The 21,530-nt window shown below is 48.8% G+C and overlaps 3 protein-coding genes across 5 annotated transcripts in view; all 3 read right to left on the bottom strand.

Moving 5' to 3' along the window:
* The window catches only part of TGM4 (transglutaminase 4), a 46,214-nt gene extending 41,869 nt beyond the window's left edge, over positions 1-4,345 (bottom strand). For both annotated transcript variants that reach the window (XM_084754781.1, XM_084754780.1), the window contains exon 1: positions 1-4,345. This exon is cut by the window's left edge and continues 72 nt beyond it. The gene's annotated coding sequence lies outside the window, so the exon portion shown is untranslated.
* A 141-nt stretch (positions 4,346-4,486) lies between these two features.
* TMEM42 (transmembrane protein 42) lies at positions 4,487-6,896 on the bottom strand. 2 transcript variants are annotated; one of them, XM_084754796.1, is made up of 3 exons: positions 6,255-6,896; positions 5,702-5,848; positions 4,487-5,136 (listed from the first exon to the last, which is right to left on the bottom strand). In XM_084754796.1, exons 1-3 carry the CDS (start codon positions 6,480-6,482, stop codon positions 5,002-5,004), a joined length of 510 nt encoding a protein of 169 aa, XP_084610922.1. In that variant the 5' UTR covers positions 6,483-6,896; the 3' UTR covers positions 4,487-5,001. The 2 variants fall into 2 exon arrangements, with proteins under 2 accessions (XP_084610922.1, XP_084610923.1); XM_084754797.1 differs by having other exon boundaries at positions 6,321-6,858.
* Positions 6,897-9,614: 2,718 nt separating this feature from the next.
* The window catches only part of KIF15 (kinesin family member 15), a 71,414-nt gene continuing 59,498 nt past the window's right edge, over positions 9,615-21,530 (bottom strand). Inside the window, exons 28-35 of the mRNA XM_084754776.1 lie at positions 20,031-20,132; positions 19,591-19,755; positions 18,143-18,252; positions 14,758-14,833; positions 14,233-14,270; positions 11,159-11,324; positions 10,855-10,986; positions 9,615-10,546 (exon numbers count right to left, since the gene is read on the bottom strand). Of these exons, the coding sequence (XP_084610902.1) occupies positions 10,484-10,546; positions 10,855-10,986; positions 11,159-11,324; positions 14,233-14,270; positions 14,758-14,833; positions 18,143-18,252; positions 19,591-19,755; positions 20,031-20,132 (852 nt within the window). The 3' untranslated portion in view covers positions 9,615-10,483. The remainder of the gene's footprint in view (positions 10,547-10,854; positions 10,987-11,158; positions 11,325-14,232; positions 14,271-14,757; positions 14,834-18,142; positions 18,253-19,590; positions 19,756-20,030; positions 20,133-21,530) is intronic.

Here is a 21,530-nt window from a genome sequence, read left to right on the forward strand (position 1 = left end):
TCACAGGCTCTCGAATGAGCAGGGAGCTAACCCTCTGCGAATGCCTGCAGGGGAATGGTTCTGCTGCCGCTGGTCCCACTCCCTGGCTGGAACCTCAGGAAAGGAGCTGTGCAGCAGCAAACACCCCTCACTCTCCTCTTCCTAGTTGTGGGTGCAAAGTGCCAACTGCTTCCACTCTTGAGTGGCGGGCAGGCGGCGTCCTTGAGCAGACAGCCAGAATCAACCCTTCTCCAAGTTGACTTTGTCAGAGTATCTTATCACAACTACTGGAAAAGAGAAAACGATGGTTATAAAAGATGAACACAGGGGGGTTGAGTATGATCAGAGTGTTTCATATGTGCGAAAATGTCATAATTAATGTACAATTAACATGAAAACTGAAAAGGATGGATAATAATAGTGTTGCCAAGGAAGTGGGTAATTGGGACACTCGTACTTGGATGGCCGGACTACACAAGTAAACGGTGTGGCTGCCATATCGTAGTGTAGTTAGCTCCTCAAAGAGTTGAACAGGAATCCCAGCACTCACAAGGCAGATCTCTGTGAGCAGTCAGGGGCCACCCATGTCCATATAGCTAAGTTCCAAGCTAGCAAGGCCTGCATATAGGGATCTGCCTCAAAAATAACAGTAACGCGAAAAGACCAGGTTCAAATGGATTATTATGTGTCCTAGTAAATCAATTTCTAGGTATATACCCAATGGAGTTGACATCGTATTTCCAGAAAACATCTTGAATATGAATATTTTCACCCATATTATAATAGCCCCAAAGTGGGAAGAAAAACCTAACACATGATCTCAATGCACACACAAAATGGCCAACCTGCAAGACAGGATGGAACTGAGCCATAGACAGGAACAAAGTATTAAAACATGCTATGTTTGAGAGAGAGAGAGAGAGAGAGAGAGAGAGAGAGAGAGAGAGAGAGAGAGAGACCAGATACTAAAGACCATTAAAAAAATTATATAAAATGTGTAGAATAAGCAAGTGGATAGCAGCAGAGCCTTTGTGATGGCAGGGACTGCGGGGGAGGGGCAGAGAGCAACTGCTGATTGGGATGACTTTGAGTAGTGAGAAATGTTCTGCAATTAATAATGGTTGAAAATCTCGTGGTTGTACTAAAAATTGCTGAGTTGCAGCCTTTAAAAGTAAAAGTAAATAAAAAGCAAGAACAGAAAACGGTAACTGCCCTATTAAGGCCACAGGCCATAGAGCCTGACGTCAACTCTCCAGCTCTGAAGCAAACAAAACTCAAGCCATGATCAGGGACGCACATCAGAAGATGAATATTGTCTTGTAGTTTATTGTGCAAGAGAACCACTCTCTGCAACAAAGATATAAATTCTCAGGTGATCCCAGAGGCAGACCTTTCTGCTTTCCAGACAATGGTTCCTTCCCCTGTGGAGAATACCCTGACTGTGGTTCTCCTCATCTGTGAACTAGCTGCTATCGCGCACATGCATCCAGCAGGTGTCTGGGTGGAGGCAGAGCCTCCTGAGGACAGTGCCTCGGCCGACGTGGACTTCTGACGTGCGTCATGGCTTTCCTAGAGACCCTAACAGCAACCTTCAATGCTTGTTATTTATTTTTAACTTATGTGTGTAATGGTGTGCACTGAGTGCCATGTGTGCGTTTGGTTCTAGGAGAGGGCAGAAGGGGGCGTCACATGTGCTAGAACTGAGGTTACAGATGGTTGTGAGCCACCATGTGCGGGTGAGAAATCGAACCCGCGTCCTTCCCAAAAACAGCAAGTGTTCTTAACTGCCAAGCCGTCTCTCCTTTTGGTGCCTGGCCCGCAGAGGAGCACAGGCCATGGGGGTCTTGAACAGTGTTCTTCCTCCTCACTGGTGGAATGACAGGATCAGAACACACTACTACATGGAACATGAAGCCTTCATAGACGAGGAAGAGGCTACTGACAACAGTGTTTTGAGACTTGTCACAGTGTGGAACACTTTCTTTACCACTGGGTCTCTCTGGGCTTCATGTGCTCATGTGAGAGGGAAGACAGTGAGGAACATAAAGAACGAGGCTCAGAGAAAGGCAGACTGGGCTGACAGTTTTCCTAGTGCTCATTTGTAAGGGCCCGAGAATCAATGAATGAAGACCCCAGACTCAGGCAGTATGCAAAAGCAAAGAGCGCTTATTCTGCAGAAATTCCAGCAAGCAGGGATCACCATGCTTTTCAAAATGGCAACCACGGAAGTGAGCACACAGGCTAAATTTATAAATGATGGGGAGGTTTTGTAGCAACCTTTAAATGGATTGGTTAGAAGTGAGTCAGAGTACAACACAGGGGATTCAGGTTTGACTATTGGTTTGGGGACTTTTCCTAGTTCCTGGGGATTTTGTTGAGTCGGGAGGTTTGGCTTCTACTCATTAATTTGATTAGTTGGAGCCCAGCTGTGCTCTTTTCAGGGCCTAACAAGGCCATAAAGTAATATACACATAGTTTTCAGTCAACCTGACCTGTCTGTCCATGTGTGCCTTATTTAGGAACTGTTTTTCTGAACCCTGAGAAACATAAACTCAGGCCTAGTCATGGAGTCAGGCTAGTCAAACAGTCTGGGGTCTCTGGATGGTCTCCCGGGGTCTCTTAGGGTCCTCTCATTACCCCCCTTAAGAAATGTTCCATCTCGAATCATTGAGATATACTTATGGGTTGACATTGTTGTCTCAAAATCATTAATTGCACTGTAGAGATGAGTTCCCTGACAAATCTAACCAAAGCGTTGGTAAGGCATGGGCCCCGAGTGAGAGCGAGCAGTAGTGGGTAACAGGCCCAGTGAGGGCTGAGGTGAATGCAGTATGCCAGGGAACAGTTAAACAGGGATTCGTACCAGCTGGGAGTTGTTCTGTCTTTCCTTCTTGTAACCTTTTCCTAACAAGGGCCACGGATTCCTTTACTCAACATAGAAACAACATTCCTTTCCTAGGGCTACACATAAACCTCCCTGTGGTAAAATAATAGCCTCTTCCGTTCTGCAGCACTACTTCAGCTAGCCTTGTAGATGAGTCATGGATTTCTCCAGTTGCTCTGTGGCTGACCAAATGCTGATAACTTTTTGTCCTGCCACAAGGGCCACTGCAGTTTTAACTGAAAATCCCAATCATTCTATTTTACCAATAAAGACTCAGGAGCTGGATGTTGTGGGGAAAAACCTGCTAGCTCAGAGGGGCAGAGAAAGCACCAGCTGGCCTTCCTGCTCAGCTCACATCCCAATGGAGGAGGCCTCAGCTGACAGCCCAAGAGGAAAAGGTAAAACAAAACAAAACAAAACAAAAACAACAACAAAAAACCCAAGGCAAAGGCTTCCTAGCTCAAAGCCTGAAAGCCAACGGCCAAGGAGCTAAGGGGCTCAAGAGCTGGAGAGCTAAAAGCCAACGAGCTAAAATCATAAGAGCTGAAGCTAAAATTCCAGTAGTAAAGCCCAAGAGCTGAAAGCCCCAAAGCCCCTTCTACTTCTACACGCTGCCTTAAAACCCTCAACTCAAAAGTCCCACCTGCTCTTTAATCCCCGTCAGCTGGTTTCTTGCTCTGCCATCCCAAGCCCTCTTGGGGGTTCTCACATTATAGCCTCTTAAGTCCCCAGAATTCCAGGTGTAAACTATCTGCAGCTGGCAAAAATCTCACCCCTCCTAGAGCACGTGACACATCACAGTTAGTTGTTGTGGACAATCTGAAGCAGCTGCATATCCCACACCTGGGATTAAATAAAAAAAGGTATTCACATCACCTAACTGGGATTTTTACGAAGCCAAAATGTGCACTACAGAGCATCTTCCTCATGGGCTAGTCAGGAGGGTGTGCCAAGCACCTAGCTCTCTGTGAACCACAATTTTGCCTTGGCTCCCATGGGAGTTTAATGGATTTTGGAACTAGGAGCAGGGATTGTTGCCAGGGGCGGGGCAAAGTGAAGGGAGCCCAAGGCAGAGAAAGCAAGCACACACCAGAACTGGAGCTTTTGGACTTTTTATTTATTTATTTATTTTTTTTTTTTGGTTTTTCGAGACAGGGTTTCTCTGTGTAGCCTTGGCTGTCCTAGACTCGCTTTGTAGTCCAGGCTGGCCTCGAACTCACAGCGATCCGCCTGCCTCTGCCTCCGGAGTGCTAGGATTAAAGGTGTGCGCCACCACACCCGGCATTGGAGCTTTTGGACTTGCAAACCTTTCTACACTAGTGGTCTGCTGGGGACTCTGGTATGTGGGAACAGAGAGATGCCAACAGAGACGCTCCTGTTGGAGTGGCAAGGGAGGCCAGGTCTCAATAACAGAAGAACTGGTCACCTACACAGATGAGTAAGGGAGGAAAAAAATCTCTATTTGCTGGGTCCTGTCTTAGGAAGGAACCACGGGCAGAGGTGATGATAGGGCAGGGGCACACAATCTGTGAGCACTCACTAATCCACTACCCTACTGTGAGACCTCGGCTACCTGGCTGTATGCCCTTACCCCCATGGTGGAAAGAATTAAGATTCCATAGATGGTAGCAAGTATTTATTAGCCCAAGTTTTCTTCTTTTGCTGTGGATTCATAGGCAGGACAGACTACCTGACACATTACATGTTTTATTGATATTGTTTTTTTCAGGAAGCCCTGCCAGCTGATGATTCTGGGGTATGTGAAAGGCCTGGTCAGGTAGCAGGACTACACTCACAACTTGTGTTTTCCAGTACTTGCCGTGTTGCTGAGCAGCCCTCGGGTCACGGAGTCTTCCAGGGCTCACTGAGGTAGCTCTGGCACACAAGGATCAAAGCACTATACCAGCACTGAAGGACTTGGGCTTCATGTTGTGGTGGTCATCTTCCTCTTACAAGAGCTAATGCTTTAACCTTCCAGGCTGTGAGGTGGTCGGTGGCCAGCGGCTGGTCTGGGCATCTTCCTGTGGCTGACAGTCAAAGGCTGCACTCCCAGACCGCCCCGGGAAGCAGTCCTACTTGCCAACCCACACCTGGGCGTCACGGTCATCTTTACAGTCGGTCTATACAACCAACTGGTGTCACTGCTGCTTGCTTGCCTTCCAGGTGGGAGGAAACGTCCTGTGGATCAGGGTGAGCCCACAGAGGATGAGGAACACTCCGCCCCACCACAAGACCTCTTGGCACTCTCCGTACAGCACGTAGCCTAAGATGGCCTGTGGGAGAGACAGCTGTAAGGGACTTGGCCTACCCTGGTAGTTCCACCATTCCTTGGAGGCTCACTTCTTTCTGAGGGGGCCAGAAACCAGAGCCTGGTGATTCACGTTCAGCTATCAGCTTCGTCAGATCAATACAAGTACCTCTGTCTCCTGCGTGGAAGTCAGGGCCCCCACCCCCGCCCCAAGTGAGCAGCACCAAGGCCCAACAGAGGCCAGCAGGTAGGGCTAGAACACAGCTAGTACCCAGTAGTCGTAAACCCAAGCTAGGCCATCTCGCTCCTCTTTCAGGGCTGACTGGGTTCACTTCACCCCTAAGTCCCATAGCTAATGTTAGGGTTCCCAGGCCTATGACACACGCCAAGGGACTTCAGATGCAACGCTGGTGTTAGCCCAGTGTGATACTCAGGCATCATTCCCGAGTTTTCCATGTTTAGCTGCCCCTCGACTGCAGCCAGCCCAACCAACCTACTTCCTGTCCTTTCTAGCGCCTGGGAAAAGCAGGAGGTTCCCCAGGGCCACTCACCCAGAACCCTAAGAACAAGGTCACCAGGCTACTACTCACCGAGCTGAGTATGTTTGAAAAAGTCACTGTGACAGATGCAATGGCTGAAGACATAGAGAAACTGAGCCCCCGGCTGAAGAAGGTCCACATCAGAGAATTGGTGCTCGCCATGGCAATGACGCCTAAGACACATAAGCCAATATTCACCTGCAGGAGAAATGGCCACTGTTGCTACAGCCAGCACGGGCACGACCTGCGAGCGGGCGGGGGTAGGGTTTTCTTCCAGGTAGACCTCAAATTTCTTGTAGCTGAGTAGTGTTTTGCCGAGGGATGACTTTATTTAAAAAGGCACCGTAAGGGCCAAGGGCAGCCCGCTTGACACAGCGGGCCCGGAAAAAGACTAAGAATCACTTTCACCGGCCTAGACTGCTTCCGTTCACCCTGGGCCACCTCTGCACAGACGAACACCGGAAGGGACGTGAGCTTCTCCGAGCTTGGCGCTAAGGGATCTAAGCCATCGAGCCGCCCCGCTCACAGGTCAGAAGCTATGGTCAGACGACAGGGTGGCCACCGTCAGAGCTCCTGCCAAGGCCAGCCAGCTGTGTCACCTCACCTTAGGCCGGGGCACAGGGGCAGTGCCGCCCCCGCCGGGTCCCCTCCCCGTCCCCGCCCTCCGCACCTGGCTGCCGAAGGCCAGCTTGGCGGCGGCGGCGGCCAGCGCCCCGAACACGCCGGCGCACAGGCAGTCGAGCACGCCCCAGAAGCGGCGTCGCATGGCGCCGGCCTGCAGGCGAGCGGGGAGCTCCCGCGGAGAGTCGGGGTAGGCGGCCGCCGACGCCATGAGGCCCGCCGCGCCCGCCCGCCACGCGCGCCGCGCCGCGCCATGAGCAGGTCGGGGCGGAGCCGGGGAAGGCCGTGCGAACGTGGCGAATCTGCTGCCGAGGGACCCGCGGCGCGTGGCGAATCTGCTGCTGACGTGAACCTAGGGAGGCGGGAGTTCGCCTCACAGCGGAAGTGCGGCGGGAGTGACCCTGAGAAGGCAGGTTGGTCCGTCACTCCGCTCTGCACTCCCGGAAGCCGGTCTGCACCTGACAGAGGCTCTGGCTGCCTAACTTGCTCCCTCCTGGAGGATAAAGGAGATGATGGGTCCGGAGACCGGCTGCTTGAGACCGAACATTGCTTGGGAAAAGTGCTAAGAAAAGAAAACAAAACACAAAACCAACTCGTTTGTTAATCATTCTGCTGGGACCATCAGAACCACAATCATGTCTAAGTTCACGTGAAGTAGTAATAGTAATAGTAATACTAATACTAATAATAGTACTACTACTACTACTACTACTACTACTACTACTACTACTACTACTACTACTACTACTACTACTACTACTACTACTACTACTACTACTAATAATAATAATAGTACTACTACTACTACTACTACTACTACTACTACTACTACTAATAATAATAATAATAAAACCTAAAAAGAGTCATCCAGCGTAATTCCAGATCCTCAGGACGCGGAGGCAAGATGATCGCCAGCTAATGGTCACCCTAGGCAATTTATGGAGACTGTGTCTCACGGAAAAGGGCTGGGCAGCTAGGCAGGGTGGCATGCACCTGTGACCCCGCACTCCTGAGGCTGAGGCCAGTAACCCTGCGAGTACTAGGCTAGCCAAGGGCCTTTTAAGACCATCTAAAAAAGATGTTGTTTTAAAGGAGGACCGGCGACACAGCGTCAGGCTTCCCTAATAACATACGGGAAATCCTGAGTTCAGCCCATGGCAGTGTGTGCGGAGGTACATTTCCTTTAAAAGCAAAGTGCTTCCGGTGTATAAAATGGGCCAGGGGCAGTGGTGGGGGCACCACGAGGCAGAGGCAAGGGGATCTCTGAGTTCTAGAGCTGCCGGGGCTACATAGTGAGGCTTGTTTTGTAAATATATAAAATACAAATCCTTTTTCTGTATGGGACTTTGATGAAACACTTCTCTAGTCAAGAATTTTTCACGGACATGCTTACATGCCTCCTTGCTGCTCATGCAGATGGTTCTGTGGCTGAAATAAATGGATGGATGCCTGAGGCTGGACCAACTGCTTAGCAGTTAAGGTCACTAACTGCTCTTTCAGAGGATCAGAGTTTGGTTCGTAGCTGCCAATTTAGGCAGCTCACAACCTTCTCACAGCTCCCCTGGACCTCATGGCTCCAGATCTTCTGTTATTGTTGTTGTTGTTGTTATTATTATTATTATTAGTTGTTGTTGTTTTTCAAGACAGGGTTTCTCTGTGTAGCCCTGGCTGTCCTGGACTCACTTTGTAGACCAGGCTGGCCTCGAACTCACAGGGATCTACCTGCCTCTGCCTCCCAAATGCTGGAATTAAAGGCATGCGCCAGCACACACGGCCCGAGAGCTAGTATTGTTTTCTGGCCTCCACAGGCACTTGCACTAATGTACTTATACCTGAACACAGATACACATAATACATAAAAGTAAATTTTAAATAAAAAGCATAGATCTCCTATGGGGTATAAACCTTTCCACTGTTCAGGTCAGGAGACTGAGATGCAGAGTACTAATTGTACTTCTCACTTTGGTAGTGAAGAGATTATAAGTTAGGCAAAGTGAAAACAAGCCTAAGTTACTTCTGTCAGAGATTCTGCTCCAGAGCAGTACAGTGCTGTTGGCAGAAATGCTCATGATTTGGCAGAGTAAGGTAGACAAATATTCGTACATGTGTGAGCAGTAGTGGGAAACTACTGTATAGTGCATTGTCTACCTATGTGACTTCCAAAACTAGTGACTTAAACCAAACCAAGGCCAAGCTAGAGGGCTGACTTAGGTTATGAGTTCCCATGTCAAAACCTGACTAACCGGGTGTGACGGTGTCCACCTGCAGTCCCGGGACTGTGAGGACTAGCCGGGTGTGACGGTGTCCACCTGCCGTCCCGGGACTGTGAGGACTAACCGGGTGTGACGGTGTCCACCTGCCGTCCCGGGACTGTGAGGACTAGCTGGGTGTGACGGTGTCCACCTGCAGTCCCGGCACTGTGAGGACTAACCGGGTGTGACGGTGTCCACCTGCCGTCCCGGCACTGTGAGGACTAACCGGGTGTGACGGTGTCCACCTGCTGTCCCGGCACTGTGAGGACTAACCGGGTGTGACGGTGTCCACCTGCCATCCTGGGACTGTGGAGGACTAGCTGGGTGTGACGGTGTCCACCTGCAGTCCTAGGTAGAGACAGGACAATGAGAACTCAAGGGCATCTTTGCCTTCACAGTGAGCTCAAGGCAAGCCTGAATTACACGACACCCAATGCTGCTGCTGAAAAACCCCTCAAAACCAGGGCTGGAGTTAGTCAAAGATAAGAGGGCTTGTTCTTGCAGAGGGTCTGGGTTGGTTCCCAGCGCCACGTGGAGGCTCACGACCATCATTAACTCTAGCTGTAGGAGATCTGATGCCTCTTCTGACCCCCAAGGATACTAGTCACACATGTGGCGCACGTGCACGCTGTTGGCTCCACTCCTTAACGATTCTACTTCATGAGGAATGTCTTAAAGGCACGCACCTCCCTTACAACCCAACTACCCTAAATAGGAGGGACAGGAGATTAAGAAGAACACGAATGACACCTTCTGGGTATCAGGTCCCCGGGGCAGTTCCCCTGGCCTAATTCTCAGGACGTGTGCAGACCGTCTATCCGACAGAAGCGGCCGCCGCAGTCACGGATCCTCCAACTCTCCAGGCCGTCCTCTCTCTGGCTCCCCCCTCCCATCGATGGTTGGTCTGCAATACACTACTCCAGCCAGAGTCAGAGTCGCTGGCCCCTGTCTTTTGTCTTGGGCTGACACTTCCTCCTCTGAGTCTATCTCAGATGTTTATCAGTTTGTAGAGACGACGTCTCAGTGCGGCCGCATCCCAAGGCTAAGGCAAGATTAAATTCTCTTCACACATCCCCCACATAATTTTTAAATTGGCTTTTAAAATATTTTATTTGAAAAATTGGACATGTAGAAACTGCTTGTGACATGACAATAGTTATAAACAAACAGACAGACAAACAAACAAACCTATATAACAAGTTTGCTACAAAATCAGCCATCGAATTCACCTCTAGTTTATCAAAGGTGAATCTGAGGAGGAAAGGACCTCAGCCACAGGCTTTTAAGGGTCTTCCAGAGTTTACAAGTGCAATGCAGTTTCCACTTAACAGTCTGCTGAGGTTGCCTGCAGACTGTCCACCAAATACTTAGGATTACTGCGCACCATGATTCATAACTAAGGTCTTTTAGTTTAGCACCACTTCATGGACGAATACAATCTCACTGTTAATGAATCAGCCTAAACAAATCATGTGTAAGGAGCTGGCTCGTAAAATAGGACTGTGTGTGTGTGTGTGTGTGTGTGTGTGTGTGTGTGTGTGTGTGTGTGTACAGCAGTTCCCAAATAATGACAGAGACTTTTCATTACTTAGATAAGCCTGGCCTTAGCTTCCGCTTGTTCCCAACAAGCTCTTACTGCTAATTTAACCATCTCTCCTAATCTCCATTCTGCCTGGGGCTCGGGGCTTCTCCTCTCTCAGTCCCCTCCTCAGCCCTGAATCTTCTCCATAGTTCCTATCTCTGCCCTGAAGTCCCCTGCCTCAGCCATGGGCCATTTAGCTCTTTAGGAAACCAACCAGAAGGTGTTGGAGGGAGTGTTTACAAAATATGACGCAGCCAAAGGACAATCCGAAGTTCCAGCCTGTACTCAGCCCTCTGCTGGTTTGGAAATCAGCATCAGAACAATACAAAGACAACCTTACACGGTGCACAGAAACATCACCCAATCAGGCTGGGGTCTTTAGCATTCGTTCTTTTTCTTTTCTTTCAAAAATACATTTTCAGCACGCAACTTTTCTGTCTCCTGGAATGTAAAAAAAAAGGAAATTAAGTTTCTAATTGCTATAGGGGAAGCTATTTTCTTGACTTAATTCACTAAGTACAAACTCAAAGTTACAATGTTTAATTTGTAAACACTGGATAGAAATCTGACATCTATGAGAATATAATCCCAGCCCTGGGAAGGCTGAGATAGGAGGACTGCAATGAGCTCTATTTCAGACTGGATTTCAGAGTGTGACCCTGTCTCAAAAAACTAAAGTAGCAACGACCAATTTATTTTACTAAAATAATCACTTTAAAATCCCATTTACTTAGAACAGTTTCCGTTACCTCGGCAAGCCTCACGTTTTCCTTCTTCAGGCGCACCACGTACTGAATCTTCTGGTGCAGGTTTTGATGACCTACCAGTTTTCCATTTTCCTCAGCAAGGTACTCCAGTTGCTTTCTCAACATTTCCATCTCCTGTCAACCCAAGGGGGAAGCTCACATTATTTATCTCCTTCCAGGAGCACCAGCTGAGGTGAGCAGCCTTTGTGGGCATCATTTCTGCACACTGGAGAGACTGAACCAGAGATGTGGTCTTTGCTAATTCCACCTATTCAAGTATTGTACATAGCATGGTAGCTCAACACACCTGGATATTTTTCTCTCTCTCTTCATACATTTCTTCCAATTTTGACCGCAGTTGCTCCTTTTCCTGAAATGCTCTAGACTCCAGAGCTCTGGTCCGCTCAACTTCCTCACTCATCCTGAGGCAGACCTTCTCCTTGCTGTGAAGTGCTCGCAGGACTTCCTCTAGCCTGGAAGAAGAAGCATCGCTTAGTGGTATTTCAAAGAAATAGAAAACAGGACCTAAACTAGGCTCTTTCTTCCTAAGTTCGGAGTTTTGATTCGGAAGCATCACTCATCTTCAGGCTCCTGCAGAGACGGCCACAGAAGATGAGCTAGAACCCGGTGGACCTGGTGGTAGAACATCCTCCTGACATGGCCCAGGCCCTGAGCGCCATGCAAATCCTGGTAGAGAGCAAGCGAGCTGGGCATCGGCTGGGAATGCTTTGTCAGGCCAAGACTTCCATCCTGACAAAAACCCCAGTCGGCTTCTCAGGTGTGCACTTGAGTCTGTGCCCTTTATACCACTTAGTTAAAGGCAGAACACTTCACCCGCTCTCTGTAGATGCCTCACTGGGAACACTGACTGCCCAACGGAGGACACAGTCAGATCTAACCGCACAGGCCGCTCAGTCTAGGTGAGGTGCTTCCCACTCAGAGGGTGCAGGGAAGGGCTCTGCCTCGTGGCTCCCGGCTAACTGGCAGCCATCTGGAAGGTTGTGGAATGTTAGAGAAACGGAGGCTTTCTGGAGGAGGTTTGCCACTCTGGGTCTATGCCTTGAGTTGTTCTTGTTTTGTTTGACACTGGGCATCTCGATGTAGCCCTGGCTATGTAGCCCGGGCTAGCCTTGAACTCAGAGAGTTCTTACTGCCTCTGAGTCTGGGACTAAAGGTGTGCACCGTGGGTTTTTATTACCCAGCCATATTTCCTGTCTTCTCCCCAGTTCCTGACTACAAACGCCATATGATACCTTGCTTCCTACTCTTGAACCATGCCATTCCCCACCATGATCTTTTGTCAGTATTATATCAAAGCAATGAGAAGGAAATGAAGACGCTTAGTTTTTTTGTTTATGAAACTTAACTTTATGTGAGGGGAAAAAAGAGCATTAGCTCATTTACTTTCAAGCAGCGTCTGATGCCTGAGCTGAGCACGGTGAGCACGGTGAGCATGATGTGCTCCTTCCCAGACACTAGTTTTCTGAGCCCCGAGGATGTCTGGTCTACATAATGAACTCTAACCAGCCAGGCTCCAGGGCTCCAATATAAGGCCTTGGAAAAATATTACAAGTAGCAGCCACCACCATCCTACGAAGATGCTGTTAGAACTGTAGCAGGCACAACGGGGCCAGGAGTGCACAAGCAGAACAGTGGGGAACGGCGCAGCGCCAAGCCCCGGCGCATGGGCACACAGTTCCTGCCTGTGCTACCGCAGAGTCATATCTACTTCCCTGCAGCATTTAACAAAGTGTATTGTGGGCTGGAGAGATGGCTCAGAGCACCGGCTGCTCTTCCAGAGGTCCTGAGTTCAATTCCTAGCAACCACATGGTGGCTCACAACCATCTATAATGAGATCTGATGCCCTTTTCTGGCCTGCAGGTGTACATGCAGGCAAAACACTGTTGTGTTTGCCCAGGTGCAATGTGAGCTCTGCATGCTTCAGAGACCACACGTCACAAGGATTCAGTCACCACAAGAAACAGCGGCCCTACGGACAGCTACAGGACATACCAGATGAGCTGCAGTTCTGCAGGCCGGTGCTGGCTTGCCACCCTGCATGTCAGCTGGCCCCAGCTAAGCTGCTCTCAGGGTCCATGAGGAGAAAGGCTCACAACAACATGAGGGACTCAAGATTGTCCATGTGTTACTTTGTGTGTCTCTTTTGTTAGAAGTGGCTTTACATGAAAACTCCATTGAGCAAGTGGAATCAAGAAAAATAATTTTGGTGCTGGAAAAATGGCTCAGCAGTTCAGTGTGAGGCAACCAACCATAAAGGGCAGGTCATACCTGCCTGTGACCAGCATGCATGTGCATACCTGTAACTGGCATGTGCTACTTTATGGGTTCTTTCTTCCACCCTTTTTCTTCTTCCCTTCTCCCCCCAACAGTAGAATCGAGAGAAGAAAAGGAGAGAGGGAAGGAACGAGACCCCTGAGTAAAGTCAGGGCTCAGAGAGGGGGCGACGGCATCGTTAGACGGCTTCTTACTGGTCAGGGGTGCAGAGCTCCTTGGGGCACGTCAAGTTGGTCTTCACCATCAGGAAATCTAATTTCTTCTTTGTGCACGACTACTTAACAAGCCACAACCCAGCCAGCAACCCAGCCCTTTCAGGGCTATAACGTATATATAACTCCCTCCCTGCAATGTTATACACCATAACATTTATGTACCCAGAATTCCAAATGTCACAGAATCACAGAAACTATCTGCAACTAGCAAAATCACACCCCTGCCAGAGCACGAGGCAAAGCAGCTCCATATCCCCACACCTGGGATTAAAACGAAAACATATTCTTATAATATTTCTCTGTTTCTAAAAAAACTGAATTCCTTCTCACTACACATACCCATATACAGACACAAGCACATAAATAAAAAACTTTAAATTAAAAAAGACTTTGATAAACAGTAATTATATTCACATATACCACAGAAAGAAATTATCTTATGATGCAGTTTTCCCTGTGGAGGAGACTTAAACCCACAGGACAGTGCATATCTCCGTACCTGGAGTTCCAGGGCATCTGACGCCTTCTTCTGGCCTCTGCAGGTGCCAGGCACACATGTGGTGAACAAACACACACACAGACAAAGCAAACACGCACATACATGAAATTAAGAAAGAAAGAACCAGGCTTGGCGAGCTGGCTCAGCAGGCGAAACCCTTGTGCACAAGTCTGAGGACCCAAGTCTGCAAAGAGAGCCAAGCCCTGCCTTGTCCCCAGAGCTCGCACGCTGGGCACGGCAGGTATGCACTCCCCATAATAGAGTTCCTTAGCCGCACTCTCCTCCAACACTGAGCGTGGCATGCACGCACTCCCCCATAATAGCGTTTACAAGGATTTTAAAGGATTTTAACTGTAAGACAGCATACTTACTCTGTTTTCAGTGTCAGCACTTCTTCAATAAGTTTGTTCTATAATAAAAAAAAAAGGGGGGGGGGAAGGTAAAATGAACAAGTCCTTATTCCCTATGCTGATAATATCAACTCAGTGTCCGCTGGACAATCCCACTTGTTTACACAAAGGCTGCTGGCTCACAGGCACTGCTGCGAGGTGCTGACTGCATGTGGAAGCCTAGCACTTCCTACAGAAGCACAAAGAAATGCATTCTTCCACATGGTTTCCATCCACATCGAGGGCCACAGACCTATGGCAACTGTTCTGTGCCCGCCAGTCTCCCAGCCACTGCGGTGACAGGTGCGCAGCAGCACGCCTGGCTGACAGACACATACTTTTACTTCTCACTTATATATTAGTACTGAGGGTAAATACCATGCTAACCAGCAGTCATATAGAAAAGACAAGAATTTCAATAGCAAAATAGTTTCTAAAATAAATAGCTATAAATGTTAATTATAAAAGCAATGCTCAGAGAAGACCTCTGTGTAAAAGCAGGCGTACTTTAGCAAGTCTTTCTTTGGCAGTCTCCTCTTCCAGCTCACTCCTCAGCTGCTGGCTGTCCGGATGACTCTGACTGCTGCACAGATTAGGGAAGGGAAACACTGTCAAGGGCGGTCAAGGGTTATAACACTGGTTAGATACAGCTACAGTAGAGCGAGCTCTGCTGATGGCCACACATGGGATGAAGAGGGTCCTCCCAGCGCTCAGGACTGACTCTTACCACTGTCAGAGCAAGGTGAAAGTCAGTGCAGAACCAAGCTAAGCATGGCTATAGGAACATCAGCTGTGGGTGGCAGGAGGCGGCCTGTCAGCAGTTGGAGGAGGAGGGAGCCTGGCCTGCTGGCTAACTGTCTCTGATGGCCACTCTGGCTTCACATGGATACAAACAGCAGGGACTTCCCAAACATACACTATGGAGCTCTTCATAGAAAATAAATGCTCCTTCAACAAATCAAGGGGCCGGGTCTGGATGGCAGGCCCGTCTTGGTTAGTTTGCCTGGGTTAGGAAAGTAAACCTCAGTGGGCCTGCAAGACTTCGCTGGAGAACCGGCCTGAGTGATGTGGGCTCTGCTGGGAATCTCTGACGTGAGCAGCAGATAATTAAGTAAAACACAGCATGGACAGCTTCTTTCCTTCTTCCACACCTGTAGCCTACTCAAAACTGGTAATGAGCCTCACAGTCAAGGTCACCCAAGGCCAAGGAAAGGTGTGCTCTCTGCGCAATGAGCCAAGGTTAGGGAAAAAAAATGTTTATTTTTTGTGATGGCTCAGAGGTTAAGAGCACTGTCTGTGTTTCCAAAGATCCTGAGTTCAATTCCCAGCAACCACATGGTGGCTCACAACCAGCTATGGCGTCTTCTTCTGGCATGTAGGCACACATGGGGGCAGAATATTGTATAAATAATAAATGAATAAATAAATTTTTAAAAAAAAAATCCAGACAGTGCTGGGAGGTGGTGGTGCATGCTTTTAATCCCAGCACTCAGGAGGCAGAGGCAGGTGGGATCTCTGTGAGTTCGAGGCCAGCCTGGTCTACAGAGCCAGTTCCAAGACTTCCAGAGCAATACAGAGAAAACCTATCTCAAAGAAACAAAAACAAACAAACAAAAAGATGCAGACAGTGGCACTGGAGAGACGGCTCAGCAGTTCTAAACACGTGCTGGTCCCCAGAGGATGGGGCTTGATTCCCAGTATCTACATGGCAGCTCACAGCCACTTGGAGCTCAGGGGACCCAAGCCCAGACATCAGGCACACAACTGTTACAGACACACATATGGAAAAACATCTGTATACACAGAATAAGACCCAGACATTGCGTATTTCAGAGCCTGGTGGCCATGTTCAGCATGGTGATTAAAAGAGGCAAGCCAGGCTTGGTGGCATACATCTCTGATCCCAGCACTCAGGAGGGAGAGGCATGTAGCTCTCCGAGCTTGAGCAGCCTGGTCTACATAGCTAGTTTTAGGCCAGCCAAGGCTACACAGTAAGACCGTCTGAAAACAAACAACCACTACCACCAAACCAAAAGACTCAAAGCAACTAGGCATTGATAATGTTACTTATGGCTGGGCATGGGGATGCACACCTTTAATCCCAGCACTCAGGAGGCAGAGGCAGGCGGATTGCTGTTGAGTTCGAAGCCAGCCTGGTCTACAAAGTGAGTCCAGAATAGCCAAGGCTACACAGAGAAACCCTGTCTTGAAAAAACAAAACAAAAAACCAAACCAAAAAAAAAAAAAAAAAGAATGTTACTTATGAACAGCCTGTGAGCTAGGCTGTGTTATAGTCTGCACACACCTATAAAGAACTGAAATAACTGTGGTTTGGTAAATGACTTGGGAAAGTTATGTAGCTCTTCCTAAGACTGGCAAGGCGCAGGTCACATGGAAAGCAAGTGGACAGACTGTGACTGCAGACACCAGAATCGCCTAGAGCAGCAGTTCTCCACCTTCCTAATGCTGTACCCCTCTAACACAGCTCCTCACGCTGTGGTGACCCCAACCATGAAATTATTTCATCGCTACTTCATAATCATAACTGTGCTACTATTGTGAGCCATAACGGAAACATATGCAGCCCATGAGGGGTTCCGCCCCACAGGCCGAGAACTGCTGCTGCTGGACTCCAGCCTAGTCAGCTCCATGGTGCTCACTAAGACGTGAAGAGAAACAGTAATGTGGCCAGCAGCACTCTCAAACCTTGGTATTTCATACAGTCTCAAGATAGCTTCTCAACACGTCTTGACAGCTGGCAAGTTTCTGTAATTCTCTTGAAAAAGTGTGGACCCAATTTGGGGAGTGAAATTCAGTAAGGGACCCATTCCAGAGAATTCTTTCTGCTTCTCTTTGTTTGTTTTTTGTTTTTGTTGTTGGAGACAGTCTTATGTAGCCCAGGCTAGCCTTCAATTTGATATGTGGCTGAAGATGACCTTGAACTACTGATCTCCTGCCCATCCATCTGGAGAAGGGCTACATGTGGCATACGTCATTACACCAGGTTTATAAGCAGTCTCTCCTGTTGCTAATCCTCTTGTGGAATAAAAATTCTACACTGTATATTTAACTAGCTAGTGAAAGATACACTCACCAGCACCTGGATATTGAGACCAGGGTCTTAGACTTACTTAGCAAAATGCTGAAGATGCTTTGGCCTGCCTAGGTTGCTTTCCCTGAACTGTACTGAGTAGTAGAGCCAATTGGTAGAAAATGCTCTCTTTTTCTGCAGGACTTCTTGAGTCTTATTTACCTACTCAAAGAAACAAAAATGGTCAGGCAGTGGTGCCATACGCCTTTAATCCCAGCACTCGGGAGGCAGAGGCATGCAGATCTCTATGAGTTCGAGGCCAGCCTGGTCTACAGAGTGAGTTCCAGGACAGCCAAGGCTACACAGAGAAACCCTGACTCAAAAACAAAGACAAACAAAAACCCAGGTGTAGTTGGGCATGAATTTAGTCCCAGCACTTGGCGATCTGTGAGTTCAAGGCTAGCATGGTCTAGAAATTAAATTCTAGGACAGACAGAGCTATGTAGTAAGACATTGTCTCAAAAAGTAAAACAGAACAAAATACAAAAAAGAAAGGAAACCAAGCAACAACAAAAACAAAGCAAAACAAACAAACAAACAAAAAAAAAAAACGTTTAAAACGGAAGTGGTTTGATTCCCGTATTTGCATCTAGATGCTCGGCTCCATCACCACTGGGAGGTGGTGGATGTCTTATCCGCCAATGTGTGGAAAGCTCACACCCTCACGACACTCAATTCAAACCCAACCAAGCACTTCCCAGGTCAGGGGACTCTCCTAAGTCTGCAGACCCCCGTTCACCCTCTTCCCTCAGGGACACGTAGGCGGACAAGCCCAGGCGGAGGACGGCTGGCCCGACTCACCCGCTGTCCTTCTGCCTTTGCACATCATCCAGCTGGCTCTGCAGGAGCCAGTTTTTCTCTCTTAATTGCTGAGATTCCAGACGCAGAGTCTCCATTTCACACAGCTGATCCTGAGAATACAACAAATAACTTGTCTTAACTTTTTCTTCCAGAAGACGCATTAGATTGGGTGTTATCTGGCTTCTAAGGTTGTGACTGAACGTGGGTGTGGTGGTGCACACCTTTGACTCCACCACTCAGGAGGCAGAGGCAGGCCAAGCTGTGAGGTGGAGGCCAGCCTGAACGACATAGGGAGTTCCAGGACGGCCAGGGCGATGGAGTGAGAGCCTGTGTCAGCCTCCCCTAAAGAAAAGGCATTGCTTTTATATTCCTCTTACAGCACTGGGTGTTACTGGATTACACAACGCTTGTGACTCGTGAACATGCTCTGTGTCTTAGACAGTTGGCTAATATAACATAACTCAGCAGAGCCCCTCCATGAGACACGATGACAGATGCCAGGCAACCGAAGCACACACGTTACAGCCGGGGTGGGGGCTGAGGAAAGGAGGACCAGGCCAAAGCCAAGCTGTCTGTACAGCTGTGGAGGGAGGCCCTAGCTCAGAAGGTGAAAGGCAGCTGTGGAGAAGGCTCAGTGGGTAAAACACTTGGCCAGGTGTGTGTGAGGACCTGAGCTTGAAAGCCCAGAGCGCACTTGAACCTGGTGCAGGAGCATCCCTGTGAGTTTCTTCGTCAGCCAATCTCTGGCACACGCGTGTCCCCACTCACACAGTGAGCACACACTGCATCATATACAGATACTCTACCTCACAAAAAGCAAGGGAAAGGACAAAATCGGGGAGAAGAACAGACGTCAAGCCTAAACCCACACTGAGGGGCTGGGAAGATGGCTGACATACAGTGCCCGCTCTGAGACCTTCCCTAAAAATGCTCACTAAAAATTAAGGTGGAGAGTGATAAGAAATGCACATGATGTTGACCTCTGGCATCTACATGCATGTGCACATGCACCTAGCACATACATGCACACACGTAAAATGTGTTGCGATACCACACTGTAGCTATCCAGCTGACAACCACACAGAAGTTGGACAGCACTAAGAGGTGAAGTTGAAGAAGCCAGGCCTCTTCGCTGCCTGGGGCAATGTGGCTTGTGGAAACTGTACGGTAAGCATTGCATAAACCCCACAAGGCAGAAAAAGCATGCTAAAGAGTGGGTAGAATAAGTATGTCCTGAAAAGCTGTACAAAGGAAGGAAGGAAACCGGGAGCTCCAGGGACAACAGACTCAGGGGCCCAGGGAGGGAGGAAGATTTCTCTAGCCACAACACAGCTCTGGCCTTCTGAGTTAGGAGGAAGCTGCTGCCGTTTAAAATAGAGTTCACACACACACACACACACACGCACACGCACACGCACACGCACACGCACACGCACACAGGCGCGTACCTTCATCCTGAGGATCTCAGCATTTTTGACCTCTCTGTCTTCATTTAGCTTTGTGACAAGGTGCTGCAGAGACATCTTAGAGGCTCGCCCATCTTCTATCTCTTGTTCTTGTGTTTCCAAGAGCTTTGCCAAATGAGTTTGAAAATCGGGTGGTGTTTTGGGACTCTGAAAGAAAACCACACTTCATCCAAATGCTTGACTACAGGACACCCACACCTAGCAGAGCAAACGTGCATGTTTGTGCCTATGCCAAGCCCCCCCCCCCAGCTCATGGTGACAAAGGCCATTTAGCTTATTATTTTAATTCCTAGTCACCATGTAGAAAGCAGACGGGGTGCTAATGAAGAGTTTTTCCTTTAATTACAAAGGAAGAGCACTGACTCTGACATCTTTCCTGGTTTGAAAAGCTGACCACTCTGAGGTGTGCTTCGGGACAGTACCTGCGGACGCTCGGCAGCAGAGTCCATCACATGCCCCAGCTGCCTCATTTTGAGGTTATATTCGCTCTTCTTCTGCTCCACTTCCTCTTTCTTTTGGCTTAGCTGGGCAAATTGCACAGATAACAGGTTATAGTTTAGAAAATAATTCAGAACACACAGTTCAATTAGAAAAGATAAGCTTCCCCACTGCCAACCATGAGAGAAAAGCAAATCAAAATTACAGTTACATCCTTCTTAAGATAAAAGAGATAGAGCCGGGCGTGGTGGCGCACGCCTTTAATCCCAGCACTCAGGAGGCAGAGGCAGGTGGATCGCTGTGAGTTCAAGGACAGCCTGGTCTACAGAGTCCAGGACGGCCAAGGCTACACAGAGAGACCCTGTCTAGAAAACCAACCAACCACCAACCAACCAACCAAATCAAACAGGGAAAACTCTGTCCCTGTAACCAGTGAATGAACCTACAAGATACCCTGCAACTGACAGAAGCCAAGTGTCAAAGGCAATGATGTAGCTTCTAAGTGAAATCCAAAATGGCCTGACTCAGAGGTGCTAAGGAGGCCAGCGGTTACCAGAGACCGGGAGGTGGAGAGTCCTGGGTGGGAGGTGTCAGGGTAGAAGTGTTCTGACAGGTTCTGACAGAGCAAGTGTCAGACAGAAGCAAACTTCTGAGATCTAGTGCAATTTATTTTGAGAATAGACAAAAATAATGTATAAAGTATAGTTCAAAATGGGAAAGACAATAGCTTTAAAACTATCATACACAAAAGCTTATGCTAGAGAATGGATATATTAGCCAACTTGCTCCCATCATTATATAATGCACACACCGTGTTGGCACAGGTGAGGAGACCCAGGCCTGTAATCCGGGGGCTGGGGTAGGAGCATTACCCTGGGCGTGCAGACAGCCTGAGGTAGAGCATTACCCTGAGCGTGCAGACAGCCTGAGGTAGAGCATTATCCTGAGCGTGCAGACAGCCTGAGGTAGAGCATTACCCTGGGCGTGCAGACAGCCTGAGGTAGAGCATTATCCTGAGCGTGCAGACAGCCTGAGGTAGGAGCATTACCCTGAGCGTGCAGACAACCTGAGGTAGAGCATTACCCTGGGCGTGCAGACAGCCTGAGGTAGGAGCATTACCCTGGGCGTGCAGACAGCCTGAGGTAGAGCATTACCCTGGGCGTGCAGACAGCCTGAGCATTACTCTGGGCGTGCAGACAGCCTGAGGTAGGAGCATTACCCTGGGCGTGCAGACAGCCTGAGGTAGAGCATTAACCTGGGCGTGCAGACAGCCTGAGCATTACTCTGGGCGTGCAGACAGCCTGAGGTAGGAGCATTACCCTGGGCGTGCAGACAGCCTGAGGTAGAGCATTACCCTGGGCGTGCAGACAGCCTGAGGTAGAGCATTACCCTGGGCGTGCAGACAGCCTGAGGTAGGAGCATCACCCTGAGCGTGCAGACAGCCTGAGGTAGAGCATCAGGCCCGCCTGGGCTACCAACTGAGC

Source organism: Acomys minous (assembly GCF_964271855.1).
Source record: "Acomys minous genome assembly, chromosome: 13".
Lineage (NCBI taxonomy): Eukaryota > Metazoa > Chordata > Mammalia > Rodentia > Muridae > Acomys > Acomys minous.